This window comes from Lissotriton helveticus, chromosome 3_1 (genome assembly GCF_964261635.1).
Source record: "Lissotriton helveticus chromosome 3_1, aLisHel1.1, whole genome shotgun sequence".
NCBI classification, from domain to species: Eukaryota; Metazoa; Chordata; class Amphibia; order Caudata; family Salamandridae; genus Lissotriton; species Lissotriton helveticus.
Genome location: NC_136061.1, coordinates 798,202,794 through 798,222,316, shown reverse-complemented (window position 1 = coordinate 798,222,316; position 19,523 = coordinate 798,202,794). Strand labels below are relative to the sequence as shown.

Below are 19,523 nucleotides of genomic sequence, written 5' to 3'. Positions count from 1 at the left end.
ATACCAGCAGACCAACTCACACCCCGATGTCCTTCAATGTTCCTTTCCGGAGTGGTCAGAGTCAGCAGGCGCCCCCCGTCCTGTGCACCACTGCGAGAGGAGGAACGCTTCCACGACCTAGATCTCCTGTGCCTCTTACTCCGACACTTTGGTCGCCCCGCTCCTGTGATGAACCCCTTGACGGACCCGGATTCAAGCCCGGTTCGGCATGCGACCGGACCCTCACCGTCTCATCCGTCCACTTGAAGACCTCCTCTGGGGTATCAAAGAAGTGTGTCCGTGACTGGAATATCACCCGTAGGCGGGCCGGATAAAGTAAAGAATACTGGAGCTTCAGGCCTCGCAGTTTCGCCTTGGCCGCTGTGAAAGAGTGTCGTTGTTGCTGTACCATCTTAGTATAATCAGGAAAGATCATGATCTTCTGGTTCTCGAACGTAAGAGCGTCCTTTGCCCTCGCCTCTCGTAAGATAGTGTCCCTGTCATGGAAGTTCAAAATCTTAGCGATCACAGGTCGGGACCGCTTCCCGGCAGGCGGCTTCTGCGTCAGGGCTCTATGTGCACGCTCTATCACAAAACAGCGTGACAGAGCATCTGGGGGGAGCCAGCTCTCCAACCACTGGGACAAGAAGTGTTCTATATTCCCCTTCTCGCATCCTTCGGGAAAACCCACAAAGCGAAGGTTGTTCCTGCGCGCCCGCCCTTTGGCATCTTCCACCCGGAGCGCCAGGCCTTTTTTAATTTTCTCCATCGCGGCCACTTTCTGCTTTAAGGTCCCCATACCGCCAACCACACTCGAGATTCTGGATTCCGCCTCCGTGATGCGAGTCACTGCATTGCGAAGTTCCTGACGCAGCAAGGTCACATCGGCCCCAACCGCTCCTATCTTGGCGTCTAGCATGTCCCTGGATTGGGTTATCACAGCCATGAGCGCCGCGTTGTCCGGCCCCGCGCCCTGGCCTCCTCCAGATGCTCCGGGACCCCCACTCGGCCCGGTGTATTTGTCGATGGGCCCCTGCTTGGCGGGCCCACTGCCCCCTCCGCCTCTGGTCATGTCCGAAATACTGTGTGCGTGGTCGCGTTAGGCCCTCGGGGTTCCACTCCAGACCCTCTAGTGGCCGGCCGCAGGCCTCGTACTGCAGGGGCCCCTTCACTCCACTGTCCAAACATCTAGGGTAGTCCTCGGGCACACCAGTCGCAGGTCGCGGCCCCCCAACCCCTCGTCCACACACACGGGGGCCCCTGGGGCACTCACTTCTCTCTCCTCACCACTGCTGCCACTGCTCACAGACGCTCTCGGGTCTCTGGCACCACACCTGCGGGAGCTGCAAGCCTTCCACCGGTCAGGGATTCCAGCAAGTACAACAGCGATACGCCCAGTACGCCGGGCAGGGCCGCCCGCTTCGCCACCCGGGCCGCCTCCGGATACCACCACCAACAGCCAGGGACCTTCAAACTCGAGGCCCCGGTCTCCGGATCGCAGCGCAGGCCGCAGCTCTCCACCGACCCCCCCACAGCTCGGGCAGCCCTACCGATGACAGAGGGCACAGCTGGGCGTCCACTCTCTGCTCCACCGCCAATCTGAGGCCCAGGGCCAGAACCAAAAGTCAAGGCGGCGGGCCAACGCCAGGATCTCCCGTCTGGGAGTCGCCAAAATCGAGGCCCCGGCTGCGCACGCCGGGACTAGGCCTAAGGCCGCCGCTATCACCACTCCAGGGGGCCTGGGAGCTCCACACGTCGCACCGGAAGGCGCCCCCCGCTGTCCGCCACTGTGTCTATGCTTGTGGGCTGCAGATCAGGTCCGGGAGCCAGGATAAATGAGCGGATTAATGTCGGGCCGGTGGGAGCTCTAGAAGGCTGCGTCCACCATCTTCGCCCGCTAAGTCACGCCCCCTTAATACTTGTTTTAACCATGTATATTGGTCCGGAAATGTTATATGTATTCATGTGCTTTAATGGTCTGTTTTACAAAAGATCGAATACAGCTGTGTGATGTTGATGATGGAGGGAATACTTTGGAGTCTGTGCTGAAGGTGAGGAATCTGTGGTATGAAGTATCGAGCAGAAACATGTTACTTACCTTTGATAATGCCTTTTCTGGTGGATAATCCAACCGCAGATTTCTCTCTGCCCGCCCACATTTTGTTCTGTGGAGTGGTCTATAACATGTAATGTATGTATACTTGTAAAGCGCACTGTTACCTCGTTACGTGGTGTCCTGGCGCTGTATACCGCTGGGGAACCCGTCCTGGCTTTCCCTGTGAGAGGGCACCCCAAGGTGAAGCCAGGCATCCCCGGCGTTGCTGGGGCCGTTGTGGAGATTAAGCAAGCTATTGCCCAGAGTTGCAGAGTGGGACCCATGGTTAGCGTAGGCACCTAAGTGAGAATTATCGAGTCCGCAGACATTGACCCAAGACCCTGCCGCGTCGGGAATTGAACCCTGGTCCCGGGTCGACCTCTGCTCCAGGGTCTGCCGCTTCTAACCAGTGAGCCACACTTCTCCAACATCTAAAAAGGTCCCAAGTTAGAGATCAGCATACTATCACCAACATTTGTTTTACACTCTGCGTCTGAAGCCACAGAAAGGGAAAAGACAAAAAATTGATGCCAGCATGCAGGGGTGATGCTTATATGAGTAACACACTGTCACTTCAGGGGAGGCATGGGTCTGAAAACTTTTTCCGGATCCATTCTGGCACCAGGGTGTAAATGTGAGGAATGTGCAGTTAGATGGAGTTTCCATCAGAAAGTGCTTTACCAAAGGTAAGTAAGTTGTTTGCCTCTGCTGCCCTCGCCTACTGATGCTTGGCCTTCATTTCATAATAGATTCACAATATTGAAATGCTGCTCCTTCAGCTGGACCTGACTTTTCTGCTATTTCATATTCTAGCAATGTTAACTGGTGAAAGTATAGGTCTCATATACAACCTCTGAGCGTTCTTATTTGAACATTCTTTGGAGGACTGGTTAAGAGTAAGACGATGTAATGTCATGTAAACTTTGACATCAGTGACAAGACAGGTTTGGGCATTTTTTAAATGATGAAGCAATCAAAATAAATGTTAAACTACCAATACCAACAAAACCTTGCAAATGAAGACAAATGCCTCAGATAAGCTATTGAACGCCGTGCCTATGTGTCCCGAACATCTCCTCCCAAAAAATTAAAGATTCTGTTCAATGTTTCTATTATTGATTATGTTGCTTCCTTAAGGTTCTATGCCAATGAGGAGCTACTGTGAACCAAGCAGATTATTAAGCACAGGTACATTCAGCGATCAGGTTTTAGCCCTTCCCTGCAGGTGTGTTATTTGGTCTGCTATGAGTGAGAGCTTGACTTTTCGTATAAATGAGTGAGTCTCACTTGCAATGAGTGAGACTTGTGGTATGTGCAATCTACTATATTTGGTGGCTAAAATGCCAGCATTAGTTCAAGGTGTGACACATGATGGGGCAATTAACAGACATTCAGACTGTTCCCAGGCAGACCCCAGTGTTGCTGCCCAGCCTACTGTCAAGAGTTTTAAACTTCCTCCATATTAATGTAGACCATTCATCGTATCTCCTCGGAAAACAAAATATATATGACTGGAGCGATAAATATTAGGTTGCGGCGTCTAATGTGTACAATCAGCAAATAATTTCAGGAAATACAACTTTTAAGATTTGGTATTTAGTCTGTCGATGAGAAATAGTATACAATCATTTAAGGAACGTTCAGCTGTTGTAAGGCAATTTTTAGACTATTACATTAAAAATAATCGGCTGCAATTCCTGACTTTCTTCTACCGACCACAGATCGTCCTTCGAGGTGCAACATTGAAATTTCTCACATAAGCAAACAGAAAATTTGGCAAGTATGCTCTCTCGCCCATTCAAGCCCGAGCCTTTTCAATCCGCCTTCAATGACATAAACGAAAGACTAAAAATAAGCTTCCGCAGTATGTAGCAACCATGATTTGCAAAGGGTGGTTCAGAAACTCTATAAACATGTTTTCAATTGGATCAAAAGGGCGTTTTTTCTGCTATAGAACATCATAGCTAATCTTCGTAAATCTATAAAATGTTTTACAGCGCTGAACTAAATATATTTTTTCCATCTGATATGCAACCAACACCTAATTTTAAATCCTGTAATTTCTACTCTGACGAAGCAGAACCTCCGAATTTGCACTTGGGTCAATAATCCCAAACGACCGTCTAATAAGTACCGTTAAGGGAGCTCGCAACGTGAAGAGCGTGCGTCCCTATAGGAAACCTGTGTGACGTTGTGACGAGCCTACCAAAGCAGTTACGTAAAGACGTAGAAGATACGTCACTTCCTTCTAGTTTGGTGTTCATCCGGGAACGTTCCAGCGGTCTCTCTTTTCCTCCCGCCGCCATCATGGGTCGCATGCACGCTCCCGGGTAAGCGGGGCGTGAGGGTTGTGAATGTACCCTGAAGGGGATACGGAACAGCGGCTGGAGAACCGTCTCATGAGAGCAGTATCGGACAGCTAGCAGCGTGGAAAGGGAGTTTGGTTTGCGGGTGGGGGGTGTAGGACGTGGTTAAGTGGAGCGACTGCTGGCTTTAGAGCGCTCGTTATTATAATGAGCTCTCAATGTAGACTTGATGCTTCTCACTCCGCTCGTGTATTTTCTTCATGATAAACCCACGTGTAAACGTGCAATAATGATCATTAACTTCTATTCTGTGTGCACGTTTAGTGTCGCTACCGGGTACTGGCTGCACCAGGGACACTTTGGAGATGTCACGCTTCCCCTCGTGGTGTGAGCATCTTGTTCCCCAGGCATCTTGCTCTCAGTCCTATTATTGACTTGCACTGTTAAAAGAGAGCGAGGAGTAGTGGCGCGTAGTAAATAAAATCCCACTGTTGAGGTCATACACCTGGTGTGCCACAAGTTTTGTAGATACTCCATACTGTAGCTTCAGAAAAACACATCTTACGTTCTACCACTTCTCTGTTTGATACGTCATTTTCTTTCACGTTCCTTTACAGAAAGGGCTTGTCCCAATCTGCATTGCCGTACAGGCGAAGCGTGCCAACTGTAAGTTACCTCTTATTCTTGTGGTTAATTAACATTACCCCAAAAAATGTGATGTGAAATCATTTGTACTTTACGTTATATCTGAGTTACAACTTACTGGTCAGGATGCTTGCGAACGTGTTGAATATTTAGCATCTGCTAACTTAAACATTGTAACTTAAAAACCTGGCATACAAATTACTGCATGCTGTGTTGGTATACGACTTTCATGTGGCTGTCCAGGTGAATGTTTAGAGATCTATCCAATACTAATTGAAGGGCAGTCGATTAAATTTCCCGAAACAATGTGGCGTTAGTACTTTTGTTCTTTCCTCTAGTGGCGCAAATTGGTGAGGGCTGGTTGTGTACGACTGAATCGAGCCCCATTTACTACTTTTTGTACACAATCCTTATTTTAAAATTGCATGCCTAAAAATTAATTTTTATGGATTTGGATGGCGCCTTGGTCACTTGATGGGCGCATGTTGATGACGGCGATCTATTTTTATATTTGGTTTTGCATTTGGTCCTGGTTACATTGCATGTAAATATTTTAATAAACTTTCTTCACAGTGGTTGAAGCTCACATCAGATGATGTGAAGGAACAGATTTTCAAGCTAGCAAAAAAGGGTCTCACTCCTTCCCAAATTGGTAAGATAAATATAAAAAACCATGTAATGTGTAGTATGTATTTCAGCTGCTATTGAACTTTAAACACTGTGTGTATGTGTGTGTATGTATGCTCGGTTTCTAGAATCCCAGTTATGTTAAGCTGTGCGTGTCAAGTGTGCCTTTATTGGTTTAAGTAGGCTTGGTTAGAGCTTCCTTGAGCTGTTGTGTGGTTTTCAGGTCTCGCCTGAGTACGAGCTGCTCTGCGAAGCTTATTGTTGGGACTTCCAAATCCCAGAGTATTTTTATTTTTTAACTGCCTCGCATTTGATTGGCCATTGCGTAAGGCTTTCACAAAAAGCACGCAAATGGTCAAAGGCTCTGGTATGTCCCGCCTTATCTTTAATTGTCCCCTCCCGTAGCCTATGAGTCTCTGGAGCGAGCAGCGGCGCCATCTGTTTGCAATTATCGCACCCGTGCTTGTTTTAATTTGCAGGGGTCATCTATATTTCAAACTTTAGCAAAGCCAACATTTTGTTAATCTGTCCACGAAGCAGAATCTATTTTTCTCTGGTGCGCCGGTTATCTCGCTACAATTTATTTGTTTCTTACTCTGGCACTTTAGTGGGCCAGCTGGGTTACAGCCTGAACCGACTCTAAAAAAGTCTGAAGGTTTAATCAAAGTTTTGATTGCCTGCAAAACCTGAGCTGAAATGCAGAGGTAATGGCCGTTGGGAAATCCACAGCACGACACAAACCTACGTGTCCTGCAGAGCGTATAGCTAATACCTCCTGGCCATCTTCCTGCCCACCTTTACAGTGATTTATATCCGAGGGATCGCAGCCTGTTAGCGAAGGAAAGTTATATCTGATATATGCTACGCCAATATGGTTCATCCGGGAGGGATATGGGCGCATATACCCCTCCTGAGCAGGGCATGCTATGTGTGTGCAGAAAGCAACACTGTAGGTCCCTCGCAACGTTAAGCTTTGTAAACAGTTTTTATGCATCTGGCAAGAGTTTGGTGCAAATTTGAAGAGTATGCCATTCCCTTAGCATGGCTCAAAAAATCCCCAAAATGGTACGAGTCCTCCAGGACTAGTACCTTGAAAAATCTCCTCGCCCTAAATGCAAACTACTTAACCTCCGTCTGAAAGCGGAGCAAATGTGACAAGACTTAAAGGCATCTTTATTGCTCATTAACCTACTGAGCAATACAAATTCCTTTAAATCCTGTTACCTTGTCACATTTTCTCCATTTTCACAGACAAGAGGACAAACGTTAGTTTGTTTTCCTACTCGCCAGAAAGGGTGCCCTCATTAAATTTAGCTCGTAAATGCGAGTAGTCGAGTGGATTTTTTGAGCCCTGCTTAAAATTGAGATTACGACAGTGTAGATGCTGTAGGCACTTGCATGCAGGTGGTGTGTGATCCTGGACGGATTGCCTCCGCGCCGACCCACATCTGGAGGCCCCAGAATATCAAACAACCGATGTACTTTGATAGGCAGTACTTGGGGGATAGAGCACACATGAGGAACACCCCTTGTTAACCTTTGTTACTCTGTAGGCTTTAATTACAGCATCCAAGCACGTTCCTCAAATAGCTTTGTCCTGCCTGCTGTTGCAGACAGGACATGCTCTCCCAACGTTTAAACAAAAAAAACTTAATAGCACACAAAAGGTCTCACACTTGCAAGAGTTTACGCTATTGGCGCTACCTTTCATCTGTTTTAAAACACCTAAATGCAATGCCAATAGCTCAAACTCTCAAATTCAAGACCTATTACAAATGCTTGTTATGATCCGGCTTGACAGCGCAGGAGTTCTCAGACCATTCGGTCACCAGAAGATGGCTTTAGCTCTCCCACATGCTGTGAGCCACAAGTAAGTATGTTTTGATTGGGCATAAGTTGGTGCTTCCACAACAAAGTCCTTCTCTCCACACAGTTGCGTTTATTTATTCAGATGCCTGAATTTGAACTCTTAGGGGCACACACATGACAGTGTAATACTATTAAAGTGTCTTGGCAAACTGCATAGTTTTTTTCCTTTGGCAGAAGCACAGATGGGAGGGGGGCAGTCAGTAACTTGCCTGGATTTTTCTAGGTCTGGTATCTGACCTTTCAAACTAAGCCAGTATTATTCTACAGTACTTTGCTTCCACAAACTTACATATCCATTCCCATACTATGTTATTTTAAAGCCGGGCCAATGGGCATTGCCAGTGCCTATGTATTGGAGATGATGGGTCTTCAACAAAAGGCAATCAAAGCTGACATAGAGAATACCTTAAACCTGGTTCTATTCATTTTTTTTTTCCTTCCAGATACGAATTTCTGGTGCTGTAGGGAACACTAGCATTAACAAAGCCAGTAGGTTTAATATATTTAACACATGCAGATCAGGGGTGTGGAATTTCATTAAAAAACCAACTTGTCCCTTTTGTGCCATGTTATGCGGCAGCAAATTATGGCAGCAATCTCCTTTATATAATAGCTCTGAAAAAGCCTCTCTGGTTATGCTCCTTCCATAGTAGGGTTTGAATACTAGCAATTCCCTTATGTTGCCACTTTTAGAATGCCCTTTTGTGTTTGCAAGCCCAACTTGCATATTTTAAGGGTTTTCACCAACTCTTCTCTAATCTTTTCCCATACTGAGAAGGGTTGGAAATCTGCTAATGACAATGGCTGATATAAAACGACTTCCACGGTTGGGGGAAAAAAGTGGTTGGAGGGAAAGTGAACTTCCAAACGCTCAGATTTTCTCATGAGCAAATCTACACCTGCATATTTGCTCATGCTAAAATATAGTTCACAAATATTTTATGGGAGTACTGTTTCTTGGTCTGCTTCTGTAAAGTCTTGTGAATTCACGAAAGCTGTATATCTGCACTTAATGCAAGGACGTGGGTGCAGTTTTGAGACTTTAATAACTGGGCCCCTAATTAGATCTGGCGTTTACCATTTGTGTTTATTAAAATTCTGTCTCTATCGGCTAGCTTCACTGATTGCCAGCATTTTGTGCATACGGATACACTAATTTTGTTCCGTCCCAGGAACTAGTGTGGCAATGTGTGCTTTTGCTAATGTTTGTTATAATGGTGAGGGCTCGGCAGCTCCCTCACCATTAGTTTTACAAAAACCATGCCAAAACAAGTCACGCATTGTAAACCAAAAGGCTGACCCAAAAATGTCAAACCTACTGGCTTTACCGATGCTTGTTTTTTTGTTTCCCATAATTATATTAACTGGTTACACTGATTTTCAAATCAGTATATTTTTGGTACAGCTGGCTGCGATCAACCACGGAACGTTTGGCCCAATCGCCGACCTGGGCTATGTCATGGATAAATGGCATTTCCCGGGGGGTAGATACAGCAGGGCACTGTACTCTAAACCGACTAGGCTGGACTTGACTGGGCTGACCAAGCATGCTGTCCGGATCTAGCATGATGTCACGAGTTCTTTGTGGTGGAAAGATATACTGACCTTGGCCACCCTGCTTTTTGACTCTGAGAAGTTAGGTAAGCTCTGGAGGTCGAAGGGGGTTGATAGGTTGGACCTGATAGGGATCTCCTTCATTAAGGATATCTGGGGCAAAGGGAAGATCAAGTCAATCGCAGAAATGCAGGCGGAATTTGAGTTGACTAGCTCAGAGTACTTCCGTTATGCACAGGTTCGGCACTCGCTCCAGGCGGCACTACTTGGAAAGGCGGATCTCCCGGAGCCCTGGCCTCTCGAGGATAGAATTCTTGATGGACACCTCCCTGAAAAAAACGATCTCCTTGATATATAAGAAGCTAATTCACCATAGGGCTAATCCTCTTGAGGAGTTGAGGGCTAGGTGGGTCCAAGATGGTATAGAATTAGATGCCGTGGACTGGCAGTCTGCCGTGTCCTCTCCTAGGGTGGTCGCCATTCCTGCTGGATTGCGGCTTGTTCAGCTAAAGATACTGCATAGGGTCTGTTACGATGCCCCGGCTTATGCATATGGGTCTATCTGACACCGGTTTTTGTAGACTAATGTGTCCTTACAGGCACTTTCCTTCATATCACCTGGGAATTTGAATATATCATTTTTGGCGCAAGATTCACAACACCGTACAGGAGGTATTGGGGATCTCCTTGCTGCCTGAAGCGAGGAGATGCCTTTTGAACATATGGGAGCCCAGAGACCTAAACTCTGCACAGACACAGTGGGCTACATTGGGCTTCATGATAGCGAAAAGAAATATTGCCCAGCTGTGGGTAGCAGAACACCCCCCCCCCCCCCACCTTGGAGGTATGGGAAAACAACTTAGAATGGAGTATGTTTAGGGAAAAGACTGTTTTCATGGTGAGGGGACGCCCTCCAAAGTGGGCATTGATATTGGTACCTTGGAATTGTTATAGATGAGAGATCTGTGTGCCACCCAGGGATGCTGTACTTGATGTGCCCCCTTCCCCACGAGGTTCCTGATGTGTGCTCTACCGTCCTATACCCCTGAAGTGTTATATTTTGTGATTGATATGGCAATTCTCTTCTGTAATTTGATTTTGGCTGATTTGTTTAATAAAAAGAATTATTAAAAAATGAATATTTTTGGAAAATGCTAGCCTACATCACTACATTTTACTAATTGATGCGGCAAAGAAATGGTACCTACAATATTACAGTAGTTTGTTGAAATATGTTTGCAATTTTTGGTGAACATTTTATTTTGAAAGCAGACACTCGATCTAATCAAGCTTCTGCAAATATTTGCATCTAATCAGAGCATTCTGGGAGCATTATGCATAGCCTCATATTGCTAAATATTGAAAAACGTGTGTACCTTTTTATAATTGAGTAGTTAAAGAACAAAAATGTCCCAGGTTGATGGACAGTATCGTCCTATTTATGTATCAATATTGGAAGACAGCATACCATACTATCGGTGGGAAAGGCAAAGTTATGTGTACTAATTCTCAATACCAGTAACACACGGACAGTTGCAAATTATTAACACATTAAGGTAGTTCTAGAGGCGAAAGAAAATAATATAATACTTGTCAACAACATGTATTGGTAAACAATTTGAGTTAGATTTATTCCACAATTCAGTTACAATTCATATAAAAAATATAATTAAAAACATTACACATTGGTTAAAAAATTACTTCAAACACATAGTAAAACAAGAAGAATCAACAAGGTTGTAATTGAACCACTCAGTGCAGTCTGAGCTTACATTTTATAGCTTCCACCCTAATAAAGGCTTTACATTAATAAACTATCAATACAAGTTTGAACCGCATTAACACATGGGCACATAGTACCTTAACTGCAGGCAATGCCTTTCCCTGATCCATAATGCGGTACTGTAAACTAGCATCCAAAGGGTTTGTGTTGTAGGGGGTTGTGGCCTACTTGACCCAATGACAAAATGCACATAAGAACTTGTTGCCTCTGACCCCGAACAATATGGGCAGGGCGGGCGTTGGGCTATAAGAATTCCACATCACTGAGATACTGGATTCGGATTCAATGCAAACGTCAAGCTTATTTTTTAAATGAACCTAAAGTTGTAAACACTTGTACGTTAGAATGATTTACTTTCTCTAAAATGCTTATCTGCCTGGATGGATTGGTTGTGGGTTGCCTGCTTGTGGCATCTGAAGGAAGGAGGTAGCAAACTGTGTGGAGATTGCAGTACTAGGAGTCTCCTGACAAATCTTTTAAACTGGCAAGAAAATAGTTAATTTCATGTACTCTACCTAATTGACTAATTTAATTACGGTTTAAGTGGTGATTGTAGGGAGAGCTGATGAGAACTTCACATACTGCAATTAATTTCACTAAATGTCTAGAAATATGGTTAAACGGGCAAATATTGGTTGGGCTATCCTTATTACTTGAGCCTTGGACTTTGGCACTTGCCTGGCTGAGGTGACAGACCCTTCCACCCCCCAAAAAATTAGATCATTGCTTTAATTTATCCTGCTTGACTCCTTGTGCCCATGTTGGTCGCTTGAATGCTGGATGACTGGTGCACAACTGTGGCCATTTTGCTACAGTGGTCCTGCAGCATTCACCCTTTTCTTTTAAAGGTATTAACATTGGTTGTTCCAATAACTCCACAGGTGTGGATTGTACCCAGTTTTAGCATGGTTGGTGTTTTGATATTACTTTACCTACAGAGCTTGGACAAAACACTGCAATTAATTTGAATATATGCATGTTTAACAACAAAGGTTCTTCGCCTGTGTGGATTATAGTCTTAGTGAGTTTGAACGTCATTTGCTGCACAATTTGAATTGTTCGTACTCAGAGTTGTAACCTTCTATGTCCTGCAAAACCTTTTTCTAGGTGTGATTCTGAGAGATTCACATGGTGTTGCTCAGGTTCGCTTTGTTACTGGCAACAAAATCCTGAGAATACTTAAATCCAAAGGACTTGCCCCAGACCTTCCCGAAGATCTGTATCATTTGATCAAAAAGGCTGTTGCGGTGCGCAAGCATCTTGAGAGAAACCGTAAGGTAATGAATACCATTTTAATTAAACGGCTGAACATTTTCAATGTTGGCCTCGCAACATTAGTTGCTTAAACAATTGTATTGGCTTATTGGATAGTGTTTGCCCCCCTTCGAGAAATGTTAAGGTTTTATTTTTCAACTTTCAGGACAAGGATGCTAAATTTCGTCTCATTCTGATCGAAAGCAGAATTCACAGGCTGGCCCGCTATTACAAGACTAGGAGAGTGCTACCGCCAAACTGGAAGTAGTGAGTATTCTCCTACAAACGTGTTTAGTGTGGTGGAATTGGAGCGCTTTTGACAGATACAAGACTGCTTTAGATACAGGTTCATCGGGCTGCAGTACACCAGCTTTAAAGGGTCTCAACAGATTAGATGTATGGGGAGAACAGAGTAAAGGATATAAGTTAATCATTAAGCATTAAATATAGAAAAACTGTGGGACTGTGTTTTAATGTACGTTCGTAACAACGGACAGAAAAGTAATGTCCACTCCTACCGGAGTTCCGTGCCCAAAATGATTATCCAGAAGTATACTGGGAAAGCTTTCCAATATTAGGATGCCAACTGGAGATTACTTTGTCAAATGTAAGACTTGTTGGGCGGGCAACATTTGTAAAGTGATTTGTCAGTTGTGAATTAGACTATAGCTTTTGGAAGGAGATTCCACCTGATGCATATTTAATGTTCCTGATTTGGTGTCTGCTGGATCCTTGGGTGACTCTTGCCAATTGTTGGGTATTCGCTGTTAAAATTAGTAATGCACCGTCCACATTGAACCCATGTACAAAGTCATCAGTCCATCCATGCTACAATAAAAGTTGCTTTAGTGTTATATGTATTAGCACAATGCCATGCAATCAGTTTAGTCTGGACCTAAGTTGTCCGCGAAGTAAACTAGTCAAGCGTTAATGGCTTATGAAAGGACCTGCCACGCCCATCATTCCTTTCAGTGGTAGACCCTTTATACTTTGAATTTGTGGTTTAGAACTTTTGTAGGCTGACTTGTAGGTGCATATTATATTGTATGTTACCTACTCAACCTTCTCCTATGAAGGTTTAATGCATTATGTTTTAATGGTTTTATCTCTTGCGTTGAACAAATCTAGATTTAGAAAACCTACATTTTAAAGCCTTAACGCATATTAAGGCCACAAATCTATAGCTACAGTTTATAATCTTTGCCTGCCTTTCCTGGATGCAGTGCATGTATTAAAGTCGAAGGAATGGGGAAGTTGTAATTGATGCTAATTTGGTTGTCGATTACCTCATGCTTCCATAAACTCCTAACTAAAAAGTGGAAAGGGGATTAGGTTAAGCAGTTAAAATTACCCATTTGGATGGAGAAACTAACCATGTAAAGCAAATCTAATTAGTTATTCTGGTTTAGAAATGTTATATACTCTTTGTTAGCCCGTGTCCTAATTGGTCTTTTTTCTTCCTTACAGTGAATCTTCAACGGCTTCAGCCCTGGTAGCATAATTATATTTTGCCCTGCTAACAAATAAACTTTTCAACTAAATTACAGACCGCTCTTTTGTTTCCATATTTGACTTTACCTTGTGTGTTCCTGTACGATGTCTATCTGCCTTTTTGTTTTTTTTCACTATCCCAATTTTCTCTGTATGGTTAAAATATATTGCACAAGGACATTTTCTGACTACCTAGACTTCTAATGGATAGAACATCCCCAATTTTTTTTACTGAGTTAATATGCTGTTGAGTCCAGCTTGGAGTATTTGAGGGCAAGTGTTGGATAGTACATGTGGATGCCGGCCGCTAATTAAATTAGCTTCTAATGGCCCTCTTTTCCCATGATGCTACCAAGATCCATTGCAATATTCCTCCTAATAGCTTCTTTACTTTAGCAGAATATTTTTTGGGAAGTATATCTAATTTTGGACTTGAACGTCTTTAGTTCTAAAGCCAGAAGGCTAGCTAATAGTGTCTACATTAATTTAAAATATAGCGTTTGTGGGACCAAGCAAGTAATCCATAATTTTTGTATTGTAAATGTGATATCTGTCCGATTCTGCACTTAATGACTCATCCCCCTGTAGTCTGCCCTCCTTTCTCTCACTATCCCAGATTCTTGGAATCCTAGAGTAAAATGTTTCCTGTCCAGCACTGCATAGTCAACTCTTACTGTTCAAGCACACTAAATAATTAAAACTTCATGCGCACGACATGGCAGCATGCTTGTCTGTGAAACCTCCAAAAAGCATCTTAAATATGTGGGCTCTTTTAAATATGGTGCTTAGTCTTTATTAACTCCACTCATGCAGAACCCTGAACTCTGCATAATGGAACTAAGAACGCTAAACCACTGTTTTTATCGTAAATCTAAATGGGGGCCTAAGTAACAAATCATCAATCAGTAGTAAGCCTTCTGAGCCCTGTAGGACTCATCCCACCAAAAAGAAGCTGTAAAAATAAAGTGCAATCTTAAAACTGTTTCTGTGATTACTTGCAACTGCTACAAAAAAAGGAATGTCAGGCTCTTTAAAAACTTGGCTTGCCCCACAGACTATCTAAATAGTCCGCTTAGTTGCTAGAGCTAGAAGATTATTTGATTCTTCTCCCCCTAGAGAAGAGTAATCCTCTGTATAAACCCCTGTAAGAATAGATAGAGGTTTTCTCGAGTTCTGTCCTCAATTTGGTCAATAGTGGCCATGATTGTCCCAAAAATGTTCATTTGGGGGAGCACCACAATATATGGAATAGCATGCATACACCTACAGTGTCCTCAACGCTTCGCTGAGCAGTTGTATCTGAAGTGCGGCGTCAAGGACTTTACTGCCACATATATCATCTTTGTCTCTCCTGTGTTCCTCTTGTGCAAAGTTATTCGTTCAGGTAAAGATCATGTCCAATGTTTCTCATCTGATTTAATCCCACAACTCGCCCAACCCTGGCTAATGTTGTAATGGGGGGAGTGGGGGGGGGGGGGGGGGGGGGGTGAAGGGGAATGCATAGTGGAATAGATCTGGAAGATCGGGGTTTAAGGAATTTTGCGAAGAAAATAAGACTGCATAGTGCCACAGTTAGGGTGTGCAGTTGGGTGACCGAGTGTCTAATTTGTAAAAGAGCAGTGAAGCCGCCCGGAGCCATGCCCAGAGCCTAATGATTTATAGATATCTGTCAATGGGTTTTCTTCCGAGTCTTATGTGCAAAGTAAAAGCAATCCAAAAAACAAAGGACTAGCGCAGCTCTTATCTGTTTACCCAAGAAAACAGACTATGCCTTAACCACAGCCCTGGAGCTCCACATAGTGGCTAATAATGGCGACGTTCACAGTTAAACCGTAAGGAATCTTCGAACTACTAAATTCTGACTGGCCCTACGGACGTTAGCCCTTCCCACGCCCCTCTCTCCCAATTATGGCCTCGCACTGCAACGCCATGGGAATATATAGTCCAAATTCCTACTGCATAAAAGAGCCGCAAAATGTATCCAGACATGCTGCGAAAACTCAAACTATCCAGAAAAAACGAATAACGGACATCCACTGGAGTTTAATGCGTGAAGGCCTCAGAACTGGCTTTGTCTACACCAAGAGACCTGTGAAATAGTGACATCTTCCTGCTGCACCTACATGCAACCAACATCCTCTATGGATCTAAACTTGCTATGTCCATCCCAAACATTTTGCGTAGACCTGTCCATATCCATTTACATAACTGGAAACATTCTAATCCAAGCCCCAGAACAGGGTAAGAAGACTAAACTGTAATACACAGTAATAGAAACACTGCCTTCGTGTATTTTTATAACACTAGCAGGTACGAACACCTTCGATGCAGGCACCGCCTTTCCAGTACTAAGTTTGCCTATTCAGTAATTTTCTGTAAAGATGAGCTGGATTTTTGACACTATCAATAGGTGTACGTCTCAAAGCCTTCTGCACAGATTGCTAGATTTGTTGGGGAAAGTTGTTCAGACAGTATGTTATCAGTGGTCTGGAATGGGCTGGTGGGGTGAAGCATGGCAGGGAGAGCGCTTTTCCAGGCTGTGAACCTCAGACTAGAAGTGGACATTTCATACTGTTATGTCCGACGTACAGTCTAATGCTCTATAATGATACCTTTTCGGATGCATATCTGCATGCAGAAGCTGTCAGCCATCACAGCAGGATCTGCACTCTGTTCTTGGGGATTTTGAAGCCATTGTAGAAATGACATGAATTAGCTATTGCTTATAAATCATTCCATGTGTTGTGTTTTTAATGAACTGGCACATTAGATTTTTTTGAATGGATCAGATGCTTCTTGCTCCGTGTTTGCTACTTATATGGTAAGCAATGGAATAACCAGATTTGTCCCTCAAAGTTGGTGCTGTCGTCTGTCTTTGAAAAACGGACTACAATATATTTGTTCCTCCTTGAGCATTTGCAGTATAGCATAAAAGCAGCGAGCTTCCTTTTTTGCCCATGCACACTTTAAAGCACATCCTTATCGGCCTTCTAAAACCCCCAATTGATTGTGGTCCAATTTCTGAACTGCTGGTATATAGTACACGTAACGTGGTGTAATCTTTAATAGTTCAATACTTTTCTTCGCTGCATTACGATGCCAAATGTAAAAAGTTCATTTTGTATTTAAGATATTTAAGCATGGCAACCACCAAAGACCATTTCAAAAGCTAGGGTGCTCATTTTTACATATTGATCTTGGACCATGTGTATGCTAATTGTTTGCTTGGGGCCTATTAAGTTACCATTGACTGTTGAGATCCCTCATCTGGTGTTTTCTGAACATGCTTTGTTTGTCCCCTATGCTTGTAATCCAGGATAATCACAAATACGTAGTCGCCCCTGTGCGGCTTCCCAGCAGAGATAAGCAGCTGTTTTTCCTTTGATTACACCAGGCAATAATTGTTAAAATCATAATCCATTGGATGACTGTCATGTTAGAAAGAGCCAGACATTCTGTGGTACCTGCTCTTCTTTACCAAATCAGGAACAAAACATTTTCCTGCCCCTATTCTGATTCTTAATATATTCCTTAAATGGTTTCCAAGTCTTTTAAAATGTGGGCAGTCCGTTTCTCCATCGTCAAGTCAAGTCAGGGGATTTATATAGCGCACTACATACCCAGAGGGTCTCAAGGCGCTTAGAAAGGGGAGGAGGATTACTTGTCAAATATCCACGTTTTAAAGTTCTTTCTGAATGCTAGGTGGTTCTGGGTAAGGCGAAGGTAAGCGGGGAGTGAGTTCCATGTTTTAGCAGCCAGGTATGATAAAACACGCCAGACATTTGTCAACCACAGGCCCAGTGGTGGTGAGGCTTCTATCAATAGGCTAAGGTAAATTACCTGCTAAGAGAAATTGTAGAATGTCTCCCTCCATTCGTGAATGCATGGAATACACTATCTGCACCTGATTGGCCCAGCAAGATCACTATTGAATCAAATGGGAGAGCAACTCCTGCTATATCCTTAGGGAGAATCAATAAGGCTGCCAAATAAGATTGAGCCTTTGGACATGTCCACCAAATATTAGCCACTGTACCCTTGCCCTTTCCCTGACCTTCCCTCCATCAAATGTCAATTGTTCTGAACATTGCTTTGACTAACCGGAGTCAGATACCATGTTGTGAGCACATTAAAAATATTCTTTGCAAGCAAGGTTTCCTCTTCTGATTAAATCTGTTCTGTTGCTTGTGTGATAGAAAGGGTGGAGTAAACAAAAACCTTCTTTCATTTATCCGTTAAAGAGGGTGGCCTTGATGACTGAGATTTACCCTCCAATATGAAGGTTTGGGAGGCGAGAATGTATCTTTCAAAGTCTCCCTGGGAATAACCAAAGGCAGTGTTTAAGCTACATGTAGCGGAAGGAGAGCAAGTTCATCTTGATTCTATTGAGCCTACTAATCCAGGACAGATCATGCATGCACGTCCCAACAAAAACGATCTTTAAAAAGATGGATAGCAAAGGGGGCAGATTGCAATTATTCAAAGCATTGCACTGTGCCGATAGTCATATGCCTAGATAATGTAAGGGTGTCTGTATATCTGACACCTGCAGCCTGAAGGCAGTATGATATGCTCTGGGTTGGCTCTGCTACTTTTATCCCTGTGGACTTGGTGTAGTTGATGCGAAAGCCAGACAAGGAAGAGAAGGCTCACGTGTTTTCAAAAAGTGCTAAGATGGACTCTCAGGTTAGTCAGGAAGGACAAAAAGCACCCCACCTTTGACCTCGATTATTGGTGGTTCTCAGAACGAGGGGCTCAATAGCCAGGGCAATAATAAGATAAGGATACATCCCTGTCTCACCCCCTGCGTAAGGTGAATGTTATGCAACAATTTCCCATTGGTTTTAATTTGAGCTGCAAGATTTGCATCATTGGCCACAATGAAGGAGGACATCACTGGGCCTGTATCATACAAAACACAAGCAGGCTGTTCGGGTTTTTTTTTTGTTGCAAGGGCCTTTTGAATTTATCCTCAGTCAACCCTATCAAAGACCACCTGCTGTATCGAGCGAGAGAAGGGTCATCTTAGTACTGGGTGGAGCTAGGTCAATAAAATTCACTGGTAAATGTATATTATCGTAAGCATGATGTCCTCATATAAACCTTGACTAGAAAAGTAAAACCAAACTTGACTGTAAGAAAATGCCCTCTTTCTGCGTGGTTGCCCCCACTTTTTGCTGAACTGTTGATGTACTTTAAGTGTGTCCTGGGCTCCCGCGAATCCGGTACCCAGGCCCTATGTTCTTTCCCTAAAACTGCATTGAAGACCAAACCCAATTGGCGCACTCTGGCCAGTTCCTGGTGAATGGTACTACAGGTACCTCTGGCATTGGGACCAGGGAAGATGTCTAAGGGCTGCAGCACTTATTGTGCTACCCTAAGAAGCCCTGTACCTTTACACTCGCACACTGGTTTGCAGGCTGAGTGTTTTGGTTGAGACCAGAGTGAAGAGGCGACATGGCACACAACCCACTGCCCTGGCATAGGTCAGCAATCCCTCTAGCTCGGTGCACTATACCAGTGGTGAGTGTACAGGTGTGAGCCCTGTACCCCAAAATGTCTAAGCCAATTCTTAGACATTTTAAGTGCAGTAATGTCATTAAAAGTATATGGTGCTGGGAGTTTTTCATTACGAACTCCACAGTACCATAATGGCTTTACTGAAAACTGAGAAGTTTGGTATCAAACTTCTCAGTATATTAAACCCACACTGATGCCAGTGTGGGATTTAATGAAAAATGAGCAGAGGGCATCTTAGAGATGCCCCCTGAAAAATGACCTACTAGTATCCAGGATGAGTGGCTGCTCGCCAGCTGCCACCAACAGTCATGTTTCTGGACCCCTGGGTCAAGAGCCTGATGCTCTTGGAGTCTGAAACAATCCACATTCTGGGACGAGGTGCAACGCCTTCTCCCCCAGG

The 19,523-nt window shown here is 44.0% G+C and overlaps 1 protein-coding gene across 1 annotated transcript; it reads left to right on the top strand.

Moving 5' to 3' along the window:
• Positions 1 to 4,256: 4,256 nt before the first annotated feature.
• On the top strand, positions 4,257 to 13,658 carry RPS13 (ribosomal protein S13). The gene is made up of 6 exons (XM_078681041.1): positions 4,257 to 4,404; positions 4,998 to 5,046; positions 5,599 to 5,677; positions 11,966 to 12,135; positions 12,279 to 12,379; positions 13,580 to 13,658. The coding sequence occupies exons 1-6, from the start codon at positions 4,382 to 4,384 to the stop codon at positions 13,611 to 13,613; spliced, it is 456 nt and encodes a 151-aa protein (XP_078537167.1). The 5' UTR covers positions 4,257 to 4,381; the 3' UTR covers positions 13,614 to 13,658.
• The last annotated feature ends 5,865 nt before the right edge of the window (positions 13,659 to 19,523 follow it).